General features: G+C 35.1%; 1 protein-coding gene across 1 annotated transcript in view; it reads left to right on the top strand.

Moving 5' to 3' along the window:
• LOC133665314 (solute carrier family 12 member 8-like) overlaps positions 1-18,829 on the top strand; it is a 34,391-nt gene extending 15,562 nt beyond the window's left edge. Inside the window, exons 5-8 of the mRNA XM_062070576.1 lie at positions 124-221; positions 290-407; positions 17,346-17,406; positions 18,579-18,829. Of these exons, the coding sequence (XP_061926560.1) occupies positions 124-221; positions 290-407; positions 17,346-17,406; positions 18,579-18,747 (446 nt within the window). The 3' untranslated portion in view covers positions 18,748-18,829. The remainder of the gene's footprint in view (positions 1-123; positions 222-289; positions 408-17,345; positions 17,407-18,578) is intronic.
• Positions 18,830-19,060: the final 231 nt, after the last annotated feature.

The following is a 19,060-nucleotide window of genomic DNA, read 5'->3' as shown; positions in this document are numbered from 1 at the left end:
GTCAGTGGATCAAACTGAGCGTATTATTTTATTTGATACAATTTGGCGCGTTATAGGGGACATCCTGAAGTGACTTTGGTATTTATAGACTGGTGTAACCCTTGCTGCTTTACAACCCTGCAGCCCCGGGAAGAAAAGCGGAGCAGCAGAATGAAAAAGTCGAACCCCGACCTGAGTCTCCCTACGCAAAGTTCAGCAACCACTGGCTAGCTCTTATCGGTGTAAGTTTGTGTGATTGTTTGTTTTGTGTCCTCACGCATTTCAACGCCTTTGTGTTTCTTCCTTTCAGGCACTGAGCTCCTTGTTGATCATGTTCGTTATTCAATGGGTTTATGCGCTGGCAAACATCCTTGTCGCCCTGCTGCTCTTCTTCTACATCGGCAAAACAAGTCCTGGACTACACAGAGGTGACTTCCTCAGAGCACCACTTGTTCATTGACACTTTAAGCCAGGGGTGTCAAACTCAAATACAGAGTGGGCCAAAATTTAAAACTGAACAAATCCGCGGGCCAAGGTTGAACAAATTGACCTTTTAATAGAGACCCAAACAAGTTTTGCATTGAATATTGAACAAGCAAGGCTTATATAACTTTATAGTGACATGCAAAATCGAGTTTCAAATAATAATAATAATAATTCAAAAATATCAATGGCATATCAAATACAATTTAAAGGCCTACTGAAAGCCACTACTACCGACCACGCAGTCTGATAGTTTATATATCAATGATGAAATCTTAACATTGCAACACATGCCAATACGGCTTATAAAGTGCAATTTCAAATTTCCCGCTAAACTTCCGGTTGAAAACGTCTTTGTATGATGACGTATGCGAGTGACGTCACTAGTTAAACGGAAGTATTGGTACACCTTTGAATCCAATACAAAAAAGCTCTGTTTTCATCTCATAATTCCACAGTATTCTGGACATCTGTGTTGGTGAATCTTTTGCAATTTGTTTAATGAACAATGAAGACTGCGAAGAAGAAAGTTGTAGGTGGGATCGGTGTATTAGCGGCTGGCTGCAGCAACACAACCAGGAGGACTTTGACTTGGATAGCAGACGCGCTAGCCGACGCTAGCCGCCGACCGCACGGATGATCGGGTGAAGTCCTTCGTCCTTCCGTCGATCGCTGGAACGCAGGTGAGCACGGGTGTTGATTAGCAGATGAGGGCTGGCGTAGGTGGAGCGCTAATGTTTTTATCATAGCTCTGTGAGGTCCCGTTGCTAAGTTAGCTTCAATGGCGTCGTTAGCAACAGCATTGTTAAGCTTCGCCAAGCTGGGAATTATTAACCGTGTAGTTACATGTCCATGGTTTAATAGTATTGTTGATCTTCTGTCTATCCTTCCAGTCAGGGATTTATTTATTTTGTTTCTATCTGCATTTGAGCCCGATGCTATCACGTTAGCTCAGTAGCTAAAGAGCTTCGCCGATGTATTGTCATGGAGATAAAAGTCACTGTGAATGTCCATTTCGCGTTCTCGACTCTCATTTTCAAGAGGATATAGTATCCGAGGTGGTTTAAAATGCAAATCCGTGATCCACAATAGAAAAAGGAGAGAGTGTGGAATCCAATGAGCCAGCTTGTACCTAAGTTACGGTCAGAGCGAAAAAAGATACGTCCTGTACTGCACTGTAGTCCTTCACTCTCACTTTCCTCATCCACAAATCTTTCATCCTCGCTCAAATTAATGGTGTAATTGTCGCTTTCTCGGTCTGAATCTCTCTCGCTGCATTGTAAACAATAGGAAAATATGAGGAGTCCTTCCTCTGGTGACGTCACGCTACTTCCGGTATAGGCAAGGCTTTTTTTTATCAGCGACCAAAAGTTGCGACCTTTATCGTCGATGTTCTCTACTAAATCCTTTCAGCAAAAATATGGCAATATCGCAAAATGATCAAGTATGACACATAGAATGGATCTGCTATCCCCGTTTAAATTTTTAAAAATTCATTTCAGTAGGCCTTTAAATAAAAAATGTAATGCCTCTTTTCTATTTGCAGCCTTCTGAGGTAAATATCAACATTAACTTTTTCCACAGGCTAATACATTTGAAAATAAAATAACAATGAATAAACCAACCATTCAGGACTTTAAACTGCTCAGTTTGCAACTCACTGATCTAATCTGATGTGCCCAAGCCAGATACCTGCCATCTTTTCTTGGATGGCAGATGTCTATATAATGTCGGGGCTCAGGCTTTGAGCTGAGGCAACCTTCATTATCGAACGAAGGTGTTCATCATTCATTATATCTCGTAGTCCACCCGGACCACAGTCTTGGGGGCAAGCCTTAAAGGCACTGCCTTTAACATCCTCTACGAGCTGTTGTTATGTCCGCCTTTTCATCCATTCACATACGTGAATGCAACGCATACTTGATCAACAGCCATACAGGTTACACTGAGGGTAGCCGTATAAACAACTTTAACACTGTTACAAATATGCGCCACACTGTGAATCCACACCAAACAAGAATGACAAACACGTTTCGGGAGAACATCCGCACCCTAACACAACATAAACACAACAGAACAAATACCCAGAACCCTTTGCAGCACTAACTCTTATGGGACGCTACAAAATACACCCCCCGCTACCACCAAGCCCCCCCCCCACACACACACACACACACACCTTGTAGCGTCCCGGAAGAGTTAGTGCTGCAAAGGGTTCCGGGTATTTGTTCTGTTGTGTTTATGTTGTGTTACGGTGCGGATGTTCTCCCGAAATGTGTTTGTCATTCTTGTTTGGTGTGGATTCACAGTGTGGCGTATATTTCTAACAGTGTTAAAGTTGTTTATACGCCACCCTCAGTGTAACCTGTATCGCTGTTGATCAAGTATGCGTTGCATTCACATGTGTGTGCGTGCAGAAGCCGCACATATTATGTGACTGGGCCAGCACTCGTTGGACTGGATGAAAAGCGGACGTGAGGATTTTCAGGAGGGGCACTTTAATTCTTGCTTTATTGTCAGTTGGTCTACTCTACTATACTACTTAGGAACTACTTCAGTCACAACTCATTATTTACTTTTTCACATAACTGTAACTTAGGGCAGTGGTCCCCAACCACTGGCCCGTGACTCAGAGAAACATAAAATCATTTAGAAATGATCGCATTGTCTCTGGCTTAAAGGGGAACTGCACTTTTTTTTAGAAGGTTGCCTATCATTCACAATCCTTATGTAATTCAAGAACACCCTCCATCCATCCATCCATCCATTTTCTACCGCTTGTCCTGTTCAGGGTCGCGGGGGGTGCTGGAGCCTAATGTTTTAATTTTTTACATAAATTCTAACGCGTAAACAAACACTGGCAAAAGTCTGCTAACAATGAAGTTAATTGAAGTTGCTTCATTCCGCCTAAAAACATCCAATGTTTTATATACACACTGAAAGTACCGTAATTTCCGGACTATAAGCCGCACCTGACTATAAGCCGCACCAGCTAAATTTAGGGGAAAATACAGATTGCTCCATATATAAGCCGCACCCGACTATAAGCCGCAGGGTTTTGCTGTGTAATTAGCGTAGTATATAGGGGTTCCTGCTACCACGGAGGGGATTGTCGGGACAGAGATGACTGTTTGGGAACGCAAAGCGTCCCATTTATTAACAATAAATCTTTCAATCATTCAATCAAACTTTCACATATTTGACATGGCGAACAGCATTCGTGCAGAGTACAAATAATACAACGGTGCAAAGTAATGCAAAGTGCTCGCCTGTACGTTATCAAAATAACCAGCCTACCGGTATATGAAAAGTCAGTCTTTAATCATTGTGTCATCGTCTTCCTCCTGCGTACTAAAACCACCGAAATCCTCTTCGTCGGTGTCGGAGAAGAACAGGCCGTAAATAAGCCGCACCCTTGTATAAGCCGCAGGGACCAGAACGAGGGGAAAAAGTAGCGGCTTATAGTCCGGAAATTACGGTATATGTATGTAGTATCTAGTAACATTCATAATAACATGTAATATTTACATATTTTGATCATTTTAAGCATACGGCGGTGTATTTATTTCCCAGACGCATCACAACGTTCACTTTCCCTTCAACAACAACAAGACTACTAATCATGGCAGACTTGATGAGAGACAACAAAGACTACTTTGGGACAAATGATGATCCAGAAACTTCTATTTTTGATCCTGAATATAAGGAGGACAATATGCACGTTTTAGAAGCTGTGTGCTAAACAGATGCAGCTTTAGTCAAACACTAAGCATCATGTAGCAGTATTGCTAAGTGCTAAACAAGATATACAATCATAATAAAACAGTAACTTACTGTCCAATGTCTGCTCTCACTGGGATGTTTATAAACTGTATTTCCCTTTACATCAACAATTCATCATAATCCTCATGAGTTAAAAAAGTGCGACAAAACGTGCAGGTTTTTTTGTGTCTTTCTCGACATCTCCGGGTCTAAGTTGGATGTCAAAGTTGACCAACTTGTGGGTTTATGTCCACAACCTTCTACTATCCAGGTGAGAGGCATGATTTTTAGAGCTTCACGGGCACAATAACGTGCTTCCACTAAATCAGCGTTATGGTGAGTTGTATTTTCCATGCACTTATTTTTGCTGCCACACGTGGAAGGTCGGTCCGTGAAAATAATGCCAACGTTAAACCGGTAGCTAGTGCAGAAAAGGTTGGAGACCCCTGACTTAGGGTGGTCAGTTTACAGCCTGGATAGCAGTATACATCTACTGGGTTCTGAAATAATCCAACACAAGATAATATTAGCTCAGCTTCACACTCTTTCTCAGCAAAGAACTGTTGTCCTCGTGTTGAAACCTTTTATGTTGGAATACCAATCATGTGGTCCGGAAAGGGAGCACTTATGCAGCCCCAGACCGTGACGCTACCACGGCCATAATGGACTCAATTCTACTGCTACTCGCTATTTACAACGAGACAGTGGTATGGTATAATAATGAAACTTTTTCAAAACCAGTTACAGGTTAAAAAAGCTTCCTCTGGTTACATGGAAATGGCCTAAAAACTATTTTAAAAATGTTATTCTTACATAAAAAGAATATATACAGTATATATTTATACATACATATATATCATTCATAATTTTGAAAATACAACTAATATATATATATACATTTTTGATTCATCATTTTCAAAAATCTATTTAAGAAAAATATAAACATATTTTTTGTATACAAGCTGTCGTGTACACGGACATGTTTCATTTCTACAGTATTGTGTCCCTTAAGAAAATATAATGTAACATTCTGCTGAAATTGTGTTTATATTCAAGCCTTTGGATCACACTGTCAATAATGTGCCTTTTACTTTGTTATTGTATATTCAAGCCTTTGCATCACACTGTCAATAATGTGCCTTTTACTTTGTTATTGTATATTCAAGCTATTGCATCACACTGTCAATAATGTGCCTTTTACTTTGTTATTGTATATTCAAGCTATTGCATCACACTTCAATATAGTGCATTTTACTTTATTAAATATTCAAGCTATTGCATCACACTGTCAGTAATGTGCCTTTTACTTTGTTATTGTATATTCAATCTGTTGCATCACACTGTCAATAATGTGCCTTTTACTTTGTTATTGTATATTCAATCTGTTGCATCACACTGTCAATAATGTGCCTTTTACTTTGTTATTGTATATTCAATCTGTTGCATCACACTGTCAATAATGTGGCTTTTATTTTGTTATTGTATATTCAAGCTATTGCATCACACTGTCAATAATGTGCCTTTTACTTTGTTATTGTATATTCAATCTGTTGCATCACACTGTCAGTAATGTGCCTTTTACTTTGTTATTGTATATTCAAGCCTTTGCATCACACTGTCAATATAGTGCATTTTACTTTATTGTATATTCAACCTATTGCATCACACTGTCAGTAATGTGCCTTTTACTTTGTTATTGTATATTCAATCTGTTGCATCACACTGTCAATAATGTGCCTTTTACTTTGTTATTGTATATTCAATCTGTTGCATCACACTGTCAATAATGTGCCTTTTATTTTGTTATTGTATATTCAAGCTATTGCATCACACTGTCACTAATGTGCCTTTTACTTTGTTATTGTATATTCAAGCCTTTGCATCACACTGTCAATAATGTGCCTTTTACTTTGTTATTGTATATTCAATCTGTTGCATCACACTGTCAATAATGTGCCTTTTACTTTGTTATTGTATATTCAATCTGTTGCATCACACTGTCAATAATGTGGCTTTTATTTTGTTATTGTATATTCAAGCTATTGCATCACACTGTCAATAATGTGCCTTTTACTTTGTTATTGTATATTCAATCTGTTGCATCACACTGTCAATAATGTGCCTTTTACTTTGTTATTGTATATTCAAGCCTTTGCATCACACTGTCAATAATGTGCCTTTTACTTTGTTATTGTATATTCAAGCCTTTGCATCACACTGTCAATAATGTGCCTTTTACTTTGTTATTGTATATTCAAGCCTTTGCATCACACTGTCAATAATGTGCCTTTTACTTTGTTATTGTATATTCAAGCCTTTGCATCACACTGTCAATAATGTGCCTTTTACTTTATTGTATATTCAAGCTATTGCATCACACTGTCAATACAGTGCATTTTACTTTATTAAATATTCAAGCTATTGCATCACACTGTCAGTAATGTGCCTTTTACTTTGTTATTGTATATTCAATCTGTTGCATCACACTGTCAATAATGTGCCTTTTACTTTATTGTATATTCAAGCTATTGCATCACACTGTCACTAATGTGCCTTTTACTTTGTTATTGTATATTCAAGCTATTGCATCACACTGTCACTAATGTGCCTTTTACTTTGTTATTGTATATTCAAGCTATTGCATCACACTGTCAATATAGTGCATTTTACTTTGTTATTGTATATTCAAGCTATTGCATCACACTGTCAGTAATGTGCCTTTTACTTTGTTATTGTATATTCAATCTGTTGCATCACACTGTCAATAATTTGCCTTTTACTTTGTTATTGTATATTCAATCTGTTGCATCACACTGTCAATAATGTGGATTTTACTTTGTTATTGTATATTCAAGCTATTGCATCACACTGTCAATAATGTGCCTTTTACTTTGTTATTGTATATTCAAGCCATTGCATCACACTGTCAATAATGTGCCTTTTACTTTGTTATTGTATATTCATTCTGTTGCATCCCACTGTCAATAATGTGCCTTTTACTTTGTTATTGTATATTCAAGCTATTGCATCACACTGTCACTAACGTGCCTTTTACTTTGTTATTGTATATTCAAGCTATTGCATCACACTGTCACTAATGTGCCTTTTACTTTGTTATTGTAAATTCAAGCTATTGCATCACACTGTCAATATAGTGCATTTTACTTTGTTATTGTATATTCAAGCTATTGCATCACACTGTCACTAATGTGCCTTTTACTTTGTTATTGTATATTCAAGCTATTGCATCACACTGTCAATATAGTGCATTTTACTTTGTTATTGTATATTCAAGCTATTGCATCACACTGTCAATATAGTGCATTTTACTTTGTTATTGTATATTCAAGCTATTGCATCACACTGTCACTAACGTGCCTTTTACTTTGTTATTGTATATTCAAGCCATTGCATAACACTGTCACTAATGTGCCTTTTACTTTGTTATTGTATATTCAAGCTATTGCATCACACTGTCAATATAGTGCATTTTACTTTGTTATTGTATATTCAAGCTATTGCATCACACTGTCAATAATGTGGCTTTTACTTTGTTATTGTATATTCAAGCTATTGCATCACACTGTCAATAATGTGCCTTTTACTTTGTTATTGTATATTCAATCTGTTGCATCACACTGTCAATAATGTGCCTTTTACTTTATTGTATATTCAAGCATTTGCATCACACTGTCACTAATGGGCCTTTTACTTTGTTATTGTATATTCAAGCTATTGCATCACACTGTCACTAATGTGCCTTTTACTTTGTTATTGTTTATTCAAGCTATTGCATCACACTGTCAATAACGTGCCTTTTACTTTGTTATTGTATATTCATTCTATTGCATCACACTGTCAATAATGTGCCTTTACTTTGTTATTGTATATTCAAGCTATTGCATCACACTGTCAATAACGTGCCTTTTACTTTGTTATTGTATATTCAAGCCATTGCATCACACTGTCAATAACGTGACTTTTACTTTGTTATTGTATATTCAAGCCATTGCATAATACTGTCAATAATGTGCCTTTTACTTTGTTATTGTATATTCAAGCCATTGCATCACACTGTCAATAATGTGCCTTTTACTTTGTTATTGTATATTCATTTTGTTGCCTCCCACTGTCAATAACGTGCCTTTTACTTTGTTATTGTATATTCAAGCCATTGCATCACACTGTCAATAACGTGCCTTTTACTTTGTTATTGTATATTCATTCTATTGCATCACACTGTCAATAATGTGCCTTTTACTTTGTTATTGTATATTCAAGCCATTGCATCACACTGTCAATAACGTGCCTTTTACTTTGTTATTGTATATTCATTCTATTGCATCACACTGTCAATAATGTGCCTTTTACTTTGTTATTGTATATTCAAGCCATTGCATCACACTGTCAATAATGTGCCTTTTACTTTGTTATTGTATATTCAAGCCATTGCATCACACTGTCAATAACGTGCCTTTTACTTTGTTATTGTATATTCAAGCCATTGCATCACACTGTCAATAATGTGCCTTTTACTTTGTTATTGTATATTTATTTTGTTGCATCCCACTGTCAATAACGTGCCTTTTACTTTGTTATTGTATATTCAAGCCTTTGCATCACACTGTCAATAATGTGCCTTTTACTTTGTTATTGTATATTCAAGCCATTGCATCACACTGTCAATAATGTGCCTTTTACTTTGTTATTGTATATTCAATCTGTTGCATCACACTGTCAATAATGTGCCTTTACTTTGTTATTGTATATTCAAGCTATTGCATCACACTGTCAATAATGTGGCTTTTACTTTGTTATTGTATATTCAATCTGTTGCATCACACTGTCAATAATGTGGCTTTTACTTTGTTATTGTATATTCAAGCCATTGCACCACACTGTCAATAATGTGCCTTTACTTTGTTATTGTATATTCAAGCTATTGCATCACACTGTCAATAACGTGCCTTTTACTTTGTTATTGTATATTCAAGCCATTGCATCACACTGTCAATAATGTGCCTTTTACTTTGTTATTGTATATTCAAGCCATTGCATCACACTGTCAATAATGTGCCTTTTACTTTGTTATTGTATATTCAAGCCATTGCATCACACTGTCAATAATGTGCCTTTTACTTTGTTATTGTATATTCAAGCCATTGCATCACACTGTCAATAACGTGCCTTTTACTTTGTTATTGTATATTCAAGCCATTGCATCACACTGTCAATAATGTGCCTTTTACTTTGTTATTGTATATTTATTTTGTTGCATCCCACTGTCAATAACGTGCCTTTTACTTTGTTATTGTATATTCAAGCTATTGCATCACACTGTCAATATAGTGCATTTTACTTTGTTATTGTATATTCAAGCTATTGCATCACACTGTCAATAATGTGCCTTTTACTTTGTTATTGTATATTCAATCTGTTGCATCACACTGTCAATAATGTGCCTTTTACTTTATTGTATATTCAAGCATTTGCATCACACTGTCACTAATGGGCCTTTTACTTTGTTATTGTATATTCAAGCTATTGCATCACACTGTCACTAATGTGCCTTTTACTTTGTTATTGTTTATTCAAGCTATTGCATCACACTGTCAATAACGTGCCTTTTACTTTGTTATTGTATATTCATTCTATTGCATCACACTGTCAATAATGTGCCTTTACTTTGTTATTGTATATTCAAGCTATTGCATCACACTGTCAATAACGTGCCTTTTACTTTGTTATTGTATATTCAAGCCATTGCATCACACTGTCAATAACGTGACTTTTACTTTGTTATTGTATATTCAAGCCATTGCATAATACTGTCAATAATGTGCCTTTTACTTTGTTATTGTATATTCAAGCCATTGCATCACACTGTCAATAATGTGCCTTTTACTTTGTTATTGTATATTCATTTTGTTGCCTCCCACTGTCAATAACGTGCCTTTTACTTTGTTATTGTATATTCAAGCCATTGCATCACACTGTCAATAACGTGCCTTTTACTTTGTTATTGTATATTCATTCTATTGCATCACACTGTCAATAATGTGCCTTTTACTTTGTTATTGTATATTCAAGCCATTGCATCACACTGTCAATAACGTGCCTTTTACTTTGTTATTGTATATTCATTCTATTGCATCACACTGTCAATAATGTGCCTTTTACTTTGTTATTGTATATTCAAGCCATTGCATCACACTGTCAATAATGTGCCTTTTACTTTGTTATTGTATATTCAAGCCATTGCATCACACTGTCAATAACGTGCCTTTTACTTTGTTATTGTATATTCAAGCCATTGCATCACACTGTCAATAATGTGCCTTTTACTTTGTTATTGTATATTTATTTTGTTGCATCCCACTGTCAATAACGTGCCTTTTACTTTTTTATTGTATATTCAAGCCTTTGCATCACACTGTCAATAATGTGCCTTTTACTTTGTTATTGTATATTCAAGCCATTGCATCACACTGTCAATAATGTGCCTTTTACTTTGTTATTGTATATTCAATCTGTTGCATCACACTGTCAATAATGTGCCTTTACTTTGTTATTGTATATTCAAGCTATTGCATCACACTGTCAATAATGTGGCTTTTACTTTGTTATTGTATATTCAATCTGTTGCATCACACTGTCAATAATGTGGCTTTTACTTTGTTATTGTATATTCAAGCCATTGCACCACACTGTCAATAATGTGCCTTTACTTTGTTATTGTATATTCAAGCTATTGCATCACACTGTCAATAACGTGCCTTTTACTTTGTTATTGTATATTCAAGCCATTGCATCACACTGTCAATAATGTGCCTTTTACTTTGTTATTGTATATTCAAGCCATTGCATCACACTGTCAATAATGTGCCTTTTACTTTGTTATTGTATATTCAAGCCATTGCATCACACTGTCAATAATGTGCCTTTTACTTTGTTATTGTATATTCAAGCCATTGCATCACACTGTCAATAACGTGCCTTTTACTTTGTTATTGTATATTCAAGCCATTGCATCACACTGTCAATAATGTGCCTTTTACTTTGTTATTGTATATTTATTTTGTTGCATCCCACTGTCAATAACGTGCCTTTTACTTTGTTATTGTATATTCAAGCCTTTGCATCACACTGTCAATAATGTGCCTTTTACTTTGTTATTGTATATTCAAGCCATTGCATCACACTGTCAATAATGTGCCTTTTACTTTGTTATTGTATATTCATTTTGTTGCATCCCACTGTCAATAACGTGCCTTTTACTTTGTTATTGTATATTCAAGCCATTGCATCACACTGTCAATAACGTGCCTTTTACTTTGTTATTGTATATTCATTCTATTGCATCACACTGTCAATTATGTGCCTTTTACTTTGTTATTGTATATTCAATCTGTTGCATCACACTGTCAATAATGTGCCTTTACTTTGTTATTGTATATTCAAGCTATTGCATCACACTGTCAAAAATGTGGCTTTTACTTTGTTATTGTATATTCAAGCCATTGCATCACACTGTCAATAATGTGCCTTTTACTTTGTTATTGTATATTCAAGCCATTGCATCACACTGTCAATAACGTGCCTTTTACTTTGTTATTGTATATTCAAGTCATTGCATCACACTGTCAATAATGTGCCTTTTACTTTGTTATTGTATATTTATTTTGTTGCATCCCACTGTCAATAACGTGCCTTTTACTTTGTTATTGTATATTCAAGCCTTTGCATCACACTGTCAATAACGTGCCTTTTACTTTGTTATTGTATATTCAAGCCATTGCATCACACTGTCAATAATGTGCCTTTTACTTTGTTATTGTATATTCATTTTGTTGCATCCCACTGTCAATAACGTGCCTTTTACTTTGTTATTGTATATTCAAGCCATTGCATCACACTGTCAATAACGTGCCTTTTACTTTGTTATTGTATATTCATTCTATTGCATCACACTGTCAATAATGTGCCTTTTACTTTGTTATTGTATATTCAAGCCATTGCATCACACTGTCAATAACGTGCCTTTTACTTTGTTATTGTATATTCATTCTATTGCATCACACTGTCAATAATGTGCCTTTACTTTGTTATTGTATATTCAAGCTATTGCATCACACTGTCAATAACGTGCCTTTTACTTTGTTATTGTATATTCAAGCCATTGCATCACACTGTCAATAACGTGACTTTTACTTTGTTATTGTATATACAAGCCATTGCATCACACTGTCAATAATGTGCCTTTTACTTTGTTATTGTATATTCAAGCCATTGCATCACACTGTCAATAATGTGCCTTTTACTTTGTTATTGTATATTCAATCTGTTGCATCACACTGTCAATAATGTGCCTTTACTTTGTTATTGTATATTCAAGCTATTGCATCACACTGTCAATAATGTGGCTTTTACTTTGTTATTGTATATTCAATCTGTTGCATCACACTGTCAATAATGTGGCTTTTACTTTGTTATTGTATATTCAAGCCATTGCACCACACTGTCAATAATGTGCCTTTACTTTGTTATTGTATATTCAAGCTATTGCATCACACTGTCAATAACGTGCCTTTTACTTTGTTATTGTTATTCAAGCCATTGCATCACACTGTCAATAATGTGCCTTTTACTTTGTTATTGTATATTCAAGCCATTGCATCACACTGTCAATAATGTGCCTTTTACTTTGTTATTGTATATTCAAGCCATTGCATCACACTGTCAATAATGTGCCTTTTACTTTGTTATTGTATATTCAAGCCTTTGCATCACACTGTCAATAATGTGCCTTTTACTTTGTTATTGTATATTCAATCTGTTGCATCACACTGTCACTAACGTGCCTTTTACTTTGTTATTGTATATTCAAGCCATTGCATAACACTGTCACTAATGTGCCTTTTACTTTGTTATTGTATATTCAAGCTATTGCATCACACTGTCAATATAGTGCATTTTACTTTGTTATTGTATATTCAAGCTATTGCATCACACTGTCAATAATGTGGCTTTTACTTTGTTATTGTATATTCAAGCTATTGCATCACACTGTCAATAATGTGCCTTTTACTTTGTTATTGTATATTCAATCTGTTGCATCACACTGTCAATAATGTGCCTTTTACTTTGTTATTGTATATTCAAGCCATTGCATCACACTGTCAATAACGTGACTTTTACTTTGTTATTGTATATTCAAGCCATTGCATAATACTGTCAATAATGTGCCTTTTACTTTGTTATTGTATATTCAAGCCATTGCATCACACTGTCAATAATGTGCCTTTTACTTTGTTATTGTATATTCATTTTGTTGCCTCCCACTGTCAATAACGTGCCTTTTACTTTGTTATTGTATATTCAAGCCATTGCATCACACTGTCAATAACGTGCCTTTTACTTTGTTATTGTATATTCATTCTATTGCATCACACTGTCAATAATGTGCCTTTTACTTTGTTATTGTATATTCAAGCCATCGCATCACACTGTCAATAACGTGCCTTTTACTTTGTTATTGTATATTCATTCTATTGCATCACACTGTCAATAATGTGCCTTTTACTTTGTTATTGTATATTCAAGCCATTGCATCACACTGTCAATAATGTGCCTTTTACTTTGTTATTGTATATTCAAGCCATTGCATCACACTGTCAATAACGTGCCTTTTACTTTGTTATTGTATATTCAAGCCATTGCATCACACTGTCAATAATGTGCCTTTTACTTTGTTATTGTATATTTATTTTGTTGCATCCCACTGTCAATAACGTGCCTTTTACTTTGTTATTGTATATTCAAGCCTTTGCATCACACTGTCAATAATGTGCCTTTTACTTTGTTATTGTATATTCAAGCCATTGCATCACACTGTCAATAATGTGCCTTTTACTTTGTTATTGTATATTCAATCTGTTGCATCACACTGTCAATAATGTGCCTTTACTTTGTTATTGTATATTCAAGCTATTGCATCACACTGTCAATAATGTGGCTTTTACTTTGTTATTGTATATTCAATCTGTTGCATCACACTGTCAATAATGTGGCTTTTACTTTGTTATTGTATATTCAAGCCATTGCACCACACTGTCAATAATGTGCCTTTACTTTGTTATTGTATATTCAAGCTATTGCATCACACTGTCAATAACGTGCCTTTTACTTTGTTATTGTATATTCAAGCCATTGCATCACACTGTCAATAATGTGCCTTTTACTTTGTTATTGTATATTCAAGCCATTGCATCACACTGTCAATAATGTGCCTTTTACTTTGTTATTGTATATTCAAGCCATTGCATCACACTGTCAATAATGTGCCTTTTACTTTGTTATTGTATATTCAAGCCATTGCATCACACTGTCAATAACGTGCCTTTTACTTTGTTATTGTATATTCAAGCCATTGCATCACACTGTCAATAATGTGCCTTTTACTTTGTTATTGTATATTTATTTTGTTGCATCCCACTGTCAATAACGTGCCTTTTACTTTGTTATTGTATATTCAAGCCTTTGCATCACACTGTCAATAATGTGCCTTTTACTTTGTTATTGTATATTCAAGCCATTGCATCACACTGTCAATAATGTGCCTTTTACTTTGTTATTGTATATTCATTTTGTTGCATCCCACTGTCAATAACGTGCCTTTTACTTTGTTATTGTATATTCAAGCCATTGCATCACACTGTCAATAACGTGCCTTTTACTTTGTTATTGTATATTCATTCTATTGCATCACACTGTCAATTATGTGCCTTTTACTTTGTTATTGTATATTAATCTGTTGCATCACACTGTCAATAATGTGCCTTTACTTTGTTATTGTATATTCAAGCTATTGCATCACACTGTCAATAATGTGGCTTTTACTTTGTTATTGTATATTCAATCTGTTGCATCACACTGTCAATAATGTGGCTTTTACTTTGTTATTGTATATTCAAGCCATTGCACCACACTGTCAATAATGTGCCTTTACTTTGTTATTGTATATTCAAGCTATTGCATCACACTGTCAATAACGTGCCTTTTACTTTGTTATTGTATATTCAAGCCATTGCATCACACTGTCAATAATGTGCCTTTTACTTTGTTATTGTATATTCAAGCCATTGCATCACACTGTCAATAATGTGCCTTTTACTTTGTTATTGTATATTCAAGCCATTGCATCACACTGTCAATAATGTGCCTTTTACTTTGTTATTGTATATTCAAGCCATTGCATCACACTGTCAATAACGTGCCTTTTACTTTGTTATTGTATATTCAAGCCATTGCATCACACTGTCAATAATGTGCCTTTTACTTTGTTATTGTATATTTATTTTGTTGCATCCCACTGTCAATAACGTGCCTTTTACTTTGTTATTGTATATTCAAGCCTTTGCATCACACTGTCAATAACGTGCCTTTTACTTTGTTATTGTATATTCAAGCCATTGCATCACACTGTCAATAATGTGCCTTTTACTTTGTTATTGTATATTCATTTTGTTGCATCCCACTGTCAATAACGTGCCTTTTACTTTGTTATTGTATATTCAAGCCATTGCATCACACTGTCAATAACGTGCCTTTTACTTTGTTATTGTATATTCATTCTATTGCATCACACTGTCAATAATGTGCCTTTTACTTTGTTATTGTATATTCAAGCCATTGCATCACACTGTCAATAACGTGCCTTTTACTTTGTTATTGTATATTCATTCTATTGCATCACACTGTCAATAATGTGCCTTTACTTTGTTATTGTATATTCAAGCTATTGCATCACACTGTCAATAACGTGCCTTTTACTTTGTTATTGTATATTCAAGCCATTGCATCACACTGTCAATAACGTGACTTTTACTTTGTTATTGTATATACAAGCCATTGCATCACACTGTCAATAATGTGCCTTTTACTTTGTTATTGTATATTCAAGCCATTGCATCACACTGTCAATAATGTGCCTTTTACTTTGTTATTGTATATTCAATCTGTTGCATCACACTGTCAATAATGTGCCTTTACTTTGTTATTGTATATTCAAGGTATTGCATCACACTGTCAATAATGTGGCTTTTACTTTGTTATTGTATATTCAATCTGTTGCATCACACTGTCAATAATGTGGCTTTTACTTTGTTATTGTATATTCAAGCCATTGCACCACACTGTAAATAATGTGCCTTTACTTTGTTATTGTATATTCAAGCTATTGCATCACACTGTCAATAACGTGCCTTTTACTTTGTTATTGTTATTCAAGCCATTGCATCACACTGTCAATAATGTGCCTTTTACTTTGTTATTGTATATTCAAGCCATTGCATCACACTGTCAATAATGTGCCTTTTACTTTGTTATTGTATATTCAAGCCATTGCATCACACTGTCAATAATGTGCCTTTTACTTTGTTATTGTATATTCAAGCCATTGCATCACACTGTCAATAACGTGCCTTTTACTTTGTTATTGTATATTCAAGCCATTGCATCACACTGTCAATAATGTGCCTTTTACTTTGTTATTGTATATTTATTTTGTTGCATCCCACTGTCAATAACGTGCCTTTTACTTTGTTATTGTATATTCAAGCCATTGCATCACATTGTCAATAACGTGCCTTTTACTTTGTTATTGTATATTCAAACCATTGCATCACACTGTCAATAATGTGCCTTTTACTTTGTTATTGTTGCAACGTATAGCACTTCTTTAAAAAACGATTTTCGGCATTGCCTGTATAGTGTGCGTGAGTTGTGGTTGTGGTTGATGACTTTGTCTCATTCCAGCATTAGAACCGGACACATTCCAATTTGGTGAGCATATTCCTCCTGTAACACCAACTGGATATCACATTTTGGAGTCGGTGTCAGTCTGGCAGCTGTTAAAGATTCCCAGAATGGAGGCTATGACCTTTCATCAAATCTGAGCGCTGCTTTGGCAACACTAAAATTGCTCACATTGCTGCGTTTAGCTCTTCTGCCACAGGTGCTTGATCAGACCATGTGGCCTCTAAAATATGTCTGCAGCTACAACTCTGTCGTACGTCATTTTGTATTCACACTCATTTCTCATAAGTGTAAATCTTTTTCAGGTGTTGCAGCTCCATTCAGTTTTTTCACCTGGACGAACTCAACATTAAACACCATTTGCAGGTATTGTTTCATCACACTGTCGCTAGAAAGTCGAACAGTTCTTTTAGATGTTATTTTACTGTTAAAGGGGACAAAACACATGTTTTTCTTTTTTTATGCATTCTAACTCATAAATAAATGCTAGCAAAAGTCAGCTAACAATAGAGCAAATGAGATTCATGATGTCATTGCGTCCATAAAGGCCTCTAAAAAACATTTTAAAAAACCCTCCAACAATACTCCATTTACATGTCGTGACCTGAATATTAGCCATACTGTTTTTATAAGCGCTAACGCAGAGGAACTACTTTTAGCGGCGCCGTGATCACAGAGAGCTAACTGCTACATTGACATATTGAGCTGCTGCATCGCCTCTGAGTTGGTGAAAGTTAATTCTAGATTATAAATCATGTCTCTCGCCTAGATAGTAGAAGGTTGTGGACACGTAAAAACTTTTTTTTAACCCCTTGTGAGGATTATGAGGAATTGTTGTTGTAAAGGGCAAGATATAAACATCCCATCAGTCTTTATCCTAGTGATAGCAGACATTGTACAGTAAGTGATTGTTTTATTATGTTTGTATATCTTGTTTGGCACTGAGCAATACTGCTACATGATGCTTGGTGTTTGACTAAAGCAGCTTCTAAAACTTGTATATCATCCTCCTTATATTGAGGCTCAAAAATAGAAGTTTCTGGATCATCATTTGTCCCAAAGTAGTCTTTGTTGTCTCTCAGCAAGTCTGCCATGATTAGTAGTCTTGTTGTTGTTGAAGGGAACGTGAACGTTGTGATGCGTTGTGAAATTAATACACTGCATTATGCTTGAAATTATCAAAATGTGTAAATATTACATGTTATTATGAATGTTAATAGATACTACATATATACTTACAGTGTGTATATAAAACATCTTGATGGAGGTTTTTGGAGGTTTTTTTAGCAAGCTTTGTAGGTGGAATCAAAGCGCCATTGTTAGCTGACTCTTGCTAGCGTTTATTTACGAGTTAGAATGCATTAAAAAAAACCTGTGTTCTTGTCTTACTTAAAGATTGTGAATGATTGACAAAATTCTGTAAAAAGTGCAGTTCCCCTTTAAAATAAGGCAGAGACTTAAGTATACAAAATGCATCCTTAATATAATAATTGCTATCAGACAATTTTAGTGACGTCACCTTCCTGTCTTTGTGCCAGAAGAAGGGCGTCTCCCAGAGATGAGACCGTGGTGACACCCTCGCTGTCAGGGCTCGGTCTTCAAACCAAGCAGCTGACCGAGGAAAATGGCGACTTTGCATCTCGCCGCCGCTACCACCAGTCCTCGTTCATCAGGGCGGACGATATGGTGGTACCACCACATGAGTAACTAAAACATCATGATCGCTTTGGAGGAATACTACTTTTTTTTTTTTTTGCATGGTACAAAGTGTACTATTATCTATTTAAAGTTGACTACACTTTTATTTTAATAAGAGAAACATATAATACAATATAACTACCTTCACGGTTAAAGGCATGTCATTTGTATTGTGTTTGAAATACACTATATTGATTTGGTTAAACTACAGGTTTATATATATATATATATATATATATATATATATATATATATAATAATAATAATAATAATAATACCTGGGATTTATATAGCGCTTTTCTAAGTACCCAAAGTCGCTTTA

Source organism: Entelurus aequoreus, linkage group LG14, assembly GCF_033978785.1.
Source record: "Entelurus aequoreus isolate RoL-2023_Sb linkage group LG14, RoL_Eaeq_v1.1, whole genome shotgun sequence".
In the NCBI taxonomy this organism is placed as follows: domain Eukaryota; kingdom Metazoa; phylum Chordata; class Actinopteri; order Syngnathiformes; family Syngnathidae; genus Entelurus; species Entelurus aequoreus.
The sequence above is the reverse complement of the archived record's forward strand: the minus strand, read 5'-3'. Positions and strand labels throughout refer to the sequence as shown.